This window comes from Capra hircus, chromosome 3 (genome assembly GCF_001704415.2).
Source record: "Capra hircus breed San Clemente chromosome 3, ASM170441v1, whole genome shotgun sequence".
Taxonomy (NCBI): Eukaryota; Metazoa; Chordata; class Mammalia; order Artiodactyla; family Bovidae; genus Capra; species Capra hircus.
Window position 1 is genome coordinate 19,069,658 of NC_030810.1, and position 9,686 is coordinate 19,079,343.

At 46.3% G+C, this 9,686-nt stretch overlaps 1 protein-coding gene across 10 annotated transcripts in view; it reads right to left on the reverse strand.

Annotated features, from left to right (window-relative positions):
• The window catches only part of ERI3 (ERI1 exoribonuclease family member 3), a 132,624-nt gene extending 123,655 nt beyond the window's left edge, over window positions 1-8,969 (reverse strand). For 2 of the 10 annotated variants that reach the window (XM_018043294.1, XM_018043249.1), the window contains exons 1-2: window positions 8,941-8,962; window positions 6,095-6,170 (exon numbers count right to left, since the gene is read on the reverse strand). Coding sequence is in view for 3 of the 10 variants with exons in the window: in XM_005678556.3 (XP_005678613.2) it covers window positions 6,095-6,170; window positions 8,573-8,707 (211 nt within the window). In the remaining 7 variants the exon portion in view is untranslated. Of the gene's footprint in view, window positions 1-6,094; window positions 6,171-8,572 lie in introns of all 10 variants that reach the window. The other 8 variants (XM_013962913.2, XM_013962912.2, XM_018043277.1 and 5 more) reach the window with 6 other exon arrangements.

Sequence of the window (9,686 nt, forward strand, 5' to 3'; positions counted from 1 at the left end):
ATGGGGTCCACTCCCACCCCACCTCCCCATCCACTTGGGATATCTCTGGGGAGGGTATGGGTTTGTACCATCCCTGAACTCAATCCATTCCATAAAAAGCCCGACTGGGGAGTTCCCTGGTGGCCCAGTGGTTAGCACTTAGGGCTTTCACTGCTGTGGTCCTGGATTCAATCCCTGGTCAGGGAATTAAGATTCTACAAACCACACGTTGGTGAGTGGGGTGGGGGAGCCAGACTGGGAGGCAGAGGTGCATTCCAGAGAAACCCCATGGCACTGAGGCAGGTTCTGGGTCCAGGTGACTGGAAGCACGTGGGACAGCCGCAGCATCCCCAGCACCGAATCTCAGGGCAAGTCCCTGCCCCAATCTGACCTGCAGCAGCACAGGTACTCGGGCACCTGAGCCACAGAGGCATCCTCAAGAACACAGTAACACCTGTCTGCAACTCATCAGTCACAGGCCCTGCCTCAAGCGGGTAAAAATAACCTGGGAAAAATATAAATAAACTGAATGCCTTTGAGAATCATAATGTTCAGTCTAATGAATGCATTCTTACTGCTGCAGCACTTTCTGTGAAAATCACAGACTGTCAAAGGTGAAAGAAAACCTAAAAGGAGACACAGTCCCATCAGTCAGGGAAAATGAGCCCCAGAAAGAGAAAAGAACAGTCCAAGGTTCACAGAGCAAGTAAGGGTAAGAAGAGAAACTGGGACTCCCAACTCCCAGTTCAGAGCCTCCGGCCACTCCCCCAGCACCAGCAGCAGACACCAGCACCTGTCCCCTCAGCTTTCCTGCAGTCTCACAGGGGAGGCCAGCAGCCTGAGGGCTCGGCCTAGTCTGCCGAAGGTGGCACAAAGCTTGACAGACCTACAAAAGCCTGGAACCTCTACATGACTTCCTGATGGTCCCAAAGCAGAATGGAAGCAGGAACTCTAATGCTAGGTCCTCATCTCAAACAAAACACTCTCCTCCTCCGTGCAACCCACCGCCCTCCTGGCCTGGCACTTTAGCTACTTCAGCGCCACAAGGCTAGGGAGACTCTGTCCAACATCAGAAGCAGCTGCTAAACCCAAACTACCAGCGGAGCTAAAGTCGCTGAAGACCTTCAGGAACACAAAACTCTGACAGCAACATCGGAGCCATAGGAGGCTCCCTCTCCCCTTCAATTAGCCCACCTCAGCCACTCAAGACAGCACAGGAAAAAGAAGTGCCTGTTTGTGATTTGCCTGCTATTTGCTAACCCTCAGCCACATCCAGTGACTCGGGCCAACTCCTCTAAGGGGCCAAGGCTGAGAAACCTCTCTTTGCAAAGACCTGCATGTCAGCTGTGCCCATGGCACAGAAGAGGGGGCAAAGGCTCGTTTCCTAACACACCATAAGCAGAACAGAAATGGAGAAAGGGCAGGGTACGGTATGGTACTCTCATCCCTTTAAGCTCCTCCCACACTCTTAGAACAGTATCTGACCCCAGATGGGAGGTACCCAGAACTGGCTACTTCCCAGCTTCCAAGATGGAGAACTGGAATAGAAACAAGTAGTTGTTAAAAATGCTGGTATGAGACAAACAATGGTTCAAATCCCGACTCCACCACATGTTCTTTGTAATGATAGCTAGAACAATAATGCCTATCTCATAAAGATTAAATTAGATCACATAATACGTACGAACTGCTTTGCACAATAGTACGATCTCAGTTAAAGGGAATTATTGTTAATAAAGGAGAAAAAGGAAAGTACTATTTTCTGAAAATGTACTATAAGCCAGGCACTACAGTGGTTAATTCACATATTTCATCTCATTTAAGCCCCCCAACCATCAAGCAAAATAGGTAACAGCATTCCCATTTCACACATGAGAACACTAAGGCTGAGATGCACTCAGCTCTTCAGGGCTCTGTTCTCCTCTCCTACATTTGAGGGCCCACGGTCTCCACTTGGCTGATCTTCCCATCAGCCATGGGGCTAACAATGCATATCAACTGTAGTTTTTCTTCTGAGCTAAGATATGACTTTAACTAAAAGAAACTCAACCATAAGCAATAATTAAGTCTGTCCAAATCACCCAAATTTGTTTCTAAGAAGAAAAACAAATTGCAGCCCTGGGTACAAAAGCGGAAACAGGAAGCAATGTCTTGGATTAGAGCAACTGCAGCACAAGGAACTCAAAGCCTCTCCTCCAACCCAGTTCCATAGGAGCAAATCTTCCCATCTCATAGAGCAAAGAAACTGGCAGGAAGCAGGGTGACAACCAGCTCGCGCTCAGGCCCCGTAACGTGACGTTTCCTTTTACAAATCTGTGCCTTGGCAATTGCTGCTCCCTCTGTTTTGAAACGTACTTCCATTTTCATCAGGCAAATGACTGCTCCTTCTTCAAAACCCAGCTCAAATCTCCCCCTTCTAGTAACTTTCTCTAACCCCTCATCAGAAAGCTGATTGCTTGAGTGACCCAGCAGCACAGTTTATTCCCACCTCCTAACTTTCATCTCACTATACTATAAGAGTTTAGTTACCTGATTCTCCTCTTGCCAGTCGTTTTCAGGGAGATGAGAATTTTCAGGGAGTTTCATCAGGTGAGAATAATGGAAGATAGGTGTAGGGGTATATGTTACGTATGTGTGTGTAAAAAGTACTTCTTTAAGTTGGACCATTGAAACCATTTTAAAATTCCAAGTAGCATGAAAGTAAAGCATAGTTTTTCTCCATCTAAGGAGTATATGAGTTCTAAAAAGTGTGAGGAACACTGAACTAGGCCTAGATCCTTAAGGGCAAGGACCACGTTTTATTCACTTCTGTACTCTCAGCACAGGGCCAGGCACAAAGTAAGTGGGAGGCAACTTTTGAACGATTTATGACGTCAGCTGCTCTGGAACTGGAACATGTCAGAACAGAGCAGGGCCTAAGAACCAGGAAAAGCTTCTTTTCTTTCTCTCTTCTTCCTACCCCCCCACCCCCCACCAATTCTGTCCTCCCCAGTTAGAGAGAGTGAGGCAGCATTGCCTTGGTGCAGGAATACTATTAAAAGGATTAATTTAGGGACCGGTGTTTGGACTGTCACATCCAATCACTACCCACAGATCTACAGCTTCCCAAATCAAGCTCATGCAAAGAGGAATCAATTGCAAGGACACAGAGGGTCTGAACAGGCATACTAATGGCCTCCTGAGGTGCCAGCGGCCAGCTCTGACACTCCCATAAATTATCTGCCTTTTGATTTTACCTGTAGCTGTGGGGCACGAGGCACAATTTTGAACATATCAAAGCAATCTCTCGTCACCCAAGGCTCTCCCAAGAATGTCCCCAAAGGGGGATGGTCTAAAAACAATGACCCAAAGGGAATCTGCTTCCCAGCAGGCCTGTTCCTAGCAGTCATCAATTAAAACCCAACAGGACCAAGTGAATAAACGGACGCAGATCAAGACGGGCAGATGTGGACAAGGCATGCGGCAGACCACGGTTCTGCATCAACTATACACCTCTCACTCAAAGGAAGAGAAATCACAGCAATAAACTCACACAGTTTCATCGGGAGGCAACTGCACCAGCTGACAGCACACTCAACCATCCCAGGCCTCAGTTTCCCCACTTGTGTAGCAAGGACAATAACGCTGGCCACCTGACCCACTTCCCAGAGGGGCAGTGAAAAGTAACTTAAAAAAAAAACATTCAAGAGGCACTTTACCAAGACGAAGGGCCACAAGGGTGGCAACACTAATAAATGGCCCTGACAGACTGGGAGAAATGACTGGTCACACTTTGATGAATTTCTTTCAGGTAGTTGCTCACGCAGTTCACTTCACTGATGGTGCTGGGGCTAAGGTCCACCCCAAAGAAAAGTTCTGGAATTCTGAATGGAACTCCTGCTGTCTGAAAACGTTCCATTGTGAAAAGCAGTGTCGTGCCTTAATTATAATTTACTCTTGTCTGCTGGCTGCCTCCGCCAGGGCCTGCATTTCTACCCCATGGCCACAATGACAACTGTGAGGACCCCAAACGTACTAAGCCAAAGGCCAAGTCACCCGATTGCTAGCTGCTTTTTAAAAACATTGTGTAAAATACTATTAATAACGAAAGTTAAGGACATCGTGCTGGGAGGTTTACATCTCATCAAATCCTTAACCAACCTTCCATTTTACAGACATGAAAGCTAAACTCAGAGAAGTCAGTCACTTGCCCAAGGTCACATAAGCACTGCTATCAGAAACCTATAGGCTTCCCTCCAGCAGTGCACACCAGAGCTTGTAGGGGGAGGAAGACAATTCATCAGACACTCAACAAATACTTTATTTGGTCCCTGAACCTGACACATACCGTCATACTCAACTAGGAGACATTCTCAAAACCAGAGAAAGGTCACCGGTTTCCTACAAGCAAACAAAGGAGAGACTAAGCAGGACATATAAAGAATAAGGCAACATCCTGGGAAGCTTAGGAACATGGGTCGCCCTCCGTGTATACAGTTCAGGAAGTTCAAAGTAATTGACAGTAAGCTATGAGACCAAAGACTAAAATCTCTCCCAGGCTACCTTTATTTCTTACTTTTTTCAACAGAAAAGAGTTTCCCAAAACTTCTCATACATTCCACACCAACTTGTCCTTCCCACCCATCTTTTCTAGTCTGTGAAATAGGAGCTGGTATTGCCAACAATTTCTCAGGTAGATATCCTTTAAGCTCAAGTAGATAAACTGAAAATTAGTGAAGAGGACAGCATACACACATCGATGCAAAGATTTGGGTGTACTCAATCTTTAGTTCTCAAAACATTGCTTCAATAGTGAAAATGTAAAATGTCATCCATATGTAACTGCCACAGCCTCCTTACTGGTCTCTCTGCCTATCCCAATCTATTCTTAACGTTGAACATTGAAATCAAAGCAAACTTTCCAAAACACAAATGTAGTCAGGCTGCTGCTTAAAACTTTTCAACACCTTCTGACTACTTTTATGATGGTCTGATCTAGTGGTTGGTTCACAGGCCAAACCCAGCTGCCACCTGTTTTTATGAAGTTTTACTGGAGCACAGCCATGCTCATTCATTTTCATACTATGGCTGCTTTTGTGCCATAGCAACAGAGTAAACCGTTGTGACAAAGACCCATAAAGGCTAACTATTTACTACCTGGTCCTATACAGAAAGTTTGTTGACCAGATCTTTCTTTCCTACCCACTATTTAATCCTAAGAGTTGATAAGGCCCTGGCTTCTGCTTACCTCTCCTCCTTCATTTCTTACCATATTCTCCTGTCCCTTGCCCACTGAGTTCTATATGTTTCAATCACACTGAACTTCAGCTTCTCAAACTCAACAAAGCTCTGACCTTTATGCTTAATTTTTCACATCTTCATTCAGTTCTAGCTGAGTAGGTTACTTCCTCCATAAAGCCTTCCCTGAACCCACCAGTCTGGGTTGGAGCTCCTTCTAAGTACTCTCAGAGCACATATACTTACCTTGTTAGAGCCCTCTCAGAGGTCTCGTAACTGCTTCTTTACTATCTGTCTCTCCCATGGAGGCTCCTTAGGGACAGAGATACCAGTTGTCTTGTTCACCACAAGCCCAACACCAAGCAAAATGCCTGGACCTCAGTTATTCAACAAACAGCCTCTGAGATCCTGGATATCAGTCAACAGAGTATAACTTTTTAGCCAGCCCCAAAAATCCTCATAAAATGGGAATAGGCTGGAATTAACCATCTACCCAGAGGTGATCCACAACCCAAATTAAACCATCCCAAAAGCCTTTGTAAAATGCATTTATAAAAAAACCAAATAAATATGATCCTTCCTAATGTCTTAAGACGTGTATTTCTTAGGACAAAGAATTATTCCAGCTCTAGTCAACATTCCTGCACCTCAAGTAGTGTTTGTGCGATGTCCACAAAGAAATCACGGCAGAACTTGAAACTCTAGATACCCCACCTCCAACTCTCACCAGTTCATAAACTTTGCATAAGTTTCAGTCATCTTTCAGCATGTGGTATTTTGTCAGAAAAAGCTACAGAAAAGTAAAATGTGCACCAGTCCCCACTCCCTTCCCTCCAAGCCCAAACACTCATCAGGAAGACGGCAAGCCAAAACTTGACCATGCAATAAGATTTCTCACCTCTCCTTACTTCGAAGATGCCAAGACTGGCCGCTGGGGATGCTGAAGGTTCAGTGAGAGCTGGAAAGCCCCAATGCTGTGGATAAATACACATCTCTGCAACAAGTCTATTTCAATATAAATGATCATATCCCTAGGGGGCTGCTCTTTGAAACAACTTAAGACCACACTATACCTCAAACTCCTAAACTCAAACTACTTTGGGATAACAGTTATCTATGTGAAAGCACAGTACCAGTACAGTTTTCAGAAGCTACAGCTGACCTCTGAACAACAGAGATTTGAACTGTGTGGGTCTACTTCCTATGTTAGAGTGTTTTTCAATAAATATACTGGACACTTTTTTGGAGATGCGTGACAATTTTTAAAAACTTGCAGATAAGCCAAGCAGCCTAGACATGCCAAAGAATTTAAGAAAAAAATAAGATGTCATGAATGTGTTAAATGCAAGTACATATACATATAACAAAATATATGTTAATCAACTGCTTATGTTATCAGTAAGGCTTCCAGTCAAAGCTATTAGTAGTTAAATTTGGGGGAGTCAAAAGTTATAAGCAGATTTTTCAACTGTGTGGGCAGTTGGTCTCCTTAACTCTTGCATTTTTCAATGGTCAACATACATAATTTTGGAATGATGAATTTCATTTTCTCTAGCGGTTTATCTCCTAGAGACAATAAACATTTAAAATATCTGAGCCTGGACTGAGAAATATTGCCATGAAGTGGTGGCTCTCTGGATAATCCAGAATCCTAGTTTACTCAAGGAGGGGACACTGGTAACAGCTGACAATACTCATAACTCAGGAACTGAAGCAGGGACTGGGGCAAGCACTGACTGCCGCAAAGCCGCAGGCTATATTGCGAATGGGCCACACAGACCAGGTAACACTTGCAGAATACATGCAGGTCTGCCTCAAGTTCTAAGAAAGTCAAGGTAGCCAAACCCCAAGTCAAATCATCAATGGGTACCTATCATATTTATCACTTAACTCAGATCTTCCATACTTTCTCTTCATAGCACGTAAATCTTACACCTTTTACTAACCACATCTTCCAAAAGACTGGAAGTTGCAGAGGTGCCCTTGTAAGCCAGCAAGCAACGCACTTGCACAGAGAAAACACCTAGGTTTGGAACCAATCTACTCCTGTCTACCACTCTACACATTTAACACTTTATTCTACTTAGATCCCCTAGGAAAATGCCACTCGCCAACTTACCCCACCACAAAGAAAACACTTTTCAAAATGAAAGGGAATAAAAGCACTTTTATTTGGAAATTTCAAGTTGCAAGGAGAGCTCTCAGCCAAGCTCTGTGACCTAGCTAGCCGATTATTTACAGGATCTTCGGGCAGGAATTGTTAATGAGCTTTTAATTTGGACTGCTTAAGTTGCCAAAGTGCTCTGAGCTCCAGTGAAGCACCACAGAATCCATAAAGGAAACCTTATCAATCACTTCCCGGCAGCTACCTTCCCCCAACCCCCACCTCTCTGAGGAGAGGCAGCCAAGTGGGTTTCTAACCAAGATCACAGACACACACATTAGTGGAGTCACACTCCAAGTCCCTGTTTATAAATTGGCTTTTAAATGGTAGGGAATTCAGGTATAATATACTTAAGCTCCAGGCATGAACCCACCAAAACAAGGCATGCTGTGTATGATAAAGTCCAAATAAAGCAGAATTTGATGAAGCCAATTTCTGGTAGAAACTCTACAATCAAAAATCATTCAGCCAATCACAACCTACTATAGTTCAAATAGTGTACAGTCTTTAGCCAATGGGATTCCTGTTTTTTTGCCCTTCAGCTGGAAGGCTGATAAAATGTCTGACAAGAACTAATACCAAAAACCTATAGCACAGGCAATGATGGGTAGTACCAGTTTGCAAAATCCAGCCCTAAGGACAGAATTCAAGCCCCCAAAGAGGAGCCATGTTCAGCATTTTTCAAGTCAACAAGACGCAGTTATATTTTGCAAGACTTTGCAGTCAAGCCCCAATCCAAGTTCATGACTTTTTAAGAAAACACCTGTTGCTGGAGCATTTGCAGGAAAAGCAAACAGGAAGCTAGCCAAGTTAGGCCCTTTATTCACTCTTTCCACCATAACTACTACCACGGATACAGATTTACAAAGACGTAAACTGCTAACCTAGCGTGTCTGCGCGTTATGTGTGTCGGAGAGGGGGTAAAGGGGATGTTCTATCTACCATCTCCTTGCTAGTTTTCTATCCTCTTTGATCAAACCTCTTTCTCCTAAGGAACCCCAGGTAAGAAGTCAGCATGCTTAATCACCTCACCTAGCCTGTCCTGCAAAGCCCTGCCCCTCTCCCTCTCCGCCAGAACGTTTTTCAGTAGACCATATGCATCCAGGGTGAGCACTTGGGCCAGTACCCCAAGCTGCCCAAACTGCGCGCCGCGACCCTCACCCCGCATGCATTACCAGGGCCCAATCTGGGGGGCCTCGCCGCATCACCCACCCCGGGATGTTGCCCCCAACTTGGGCCCATCCAAGTCCAAGGGATTGTAAGCGGAGGAGCAGGGGGCCAGGAGACCAGCCCTCCTTCCCAGGGCCGCCCCCGCCCCCCGTCAGCAGCGGGAGAGGCTGTCGCCATGGCAACGCCCCCTCCTCGGGGCCAGCGCGGCAGGCTCCCTCCAGGTGCAGGCCCCGACGTCTCCCTCGGCCTGAGCAGAAGCTCAGGACAGTTTACGGCGGCGGGCGCGGCCCGCGCCGACTGCGGCGCCGGCCAGGCAGAGGCAGGGCCAGCTCCGCCCGCTCCCCACCGCCCGTTCCCGGCCGCCTCAACAGCGGCAGCCAGCACCACGAGTCCACAACACACCGACTCACCTCCGCGCACTCTGACCCCGGCCGACGCAGCGGACGGGCGGGCGCGGTGGCCAACCGCTGAGCCCGCCGCCGGCTCCTCCGACCAATGGGCTGCAGGAGGGCGGGGCTTCTTCTCCCCGAAGGCTCGCTCTCCCGCCGACATGCGCGCTAAGGTGTGCCAAGATGGTGAGTCCCTTCGGCAGGCCTTATGGGACTTGTAGTTTTGATATTGCACGTATTTAGAAGAAAGTGAAGGGGCCTCACTTCAGAGCTGTGAAAGAAATTTTTTAAAAAACGAAACTTTTTGAGGCCTAGAACGACCCAGGTAACCCACTTCCGTTTTCCCACCGTCCAGTATGCTCATGAGGTGAGTATAGGTTCGTAAGGTGACACGTTGTACTTAGGTGTCACCTCATGAGTCGTTCATTCAACAAGTCATTATTATCATTACTTCTCTGAGGTGAGCGTGGGGAAGACCTGAGAGGAGGGGGATTTTAGGCGAAGAAGAAAATGGTTAAGATTTCTGAAGGCCTTCCCAAGGAAGAGGGAACTGAGTGGTCAGAGCAGCTCCACAGGGAACTTAAGAGTTAAAAGGATTCTGGCCTCCGCTACAGAGAATTTCCACAATTACTTCAGTCAACTGGAAGAAACTCTGGCCAAAGCCAGAGATGTATTTCTTCATCTTGGTTATGCCTCTCTGGGAAGTCAAGAGTACCAGGTTCTGAGCTGTGGAATCCCAGCCTTGGCCAAGCCACTGATGGCTTTGA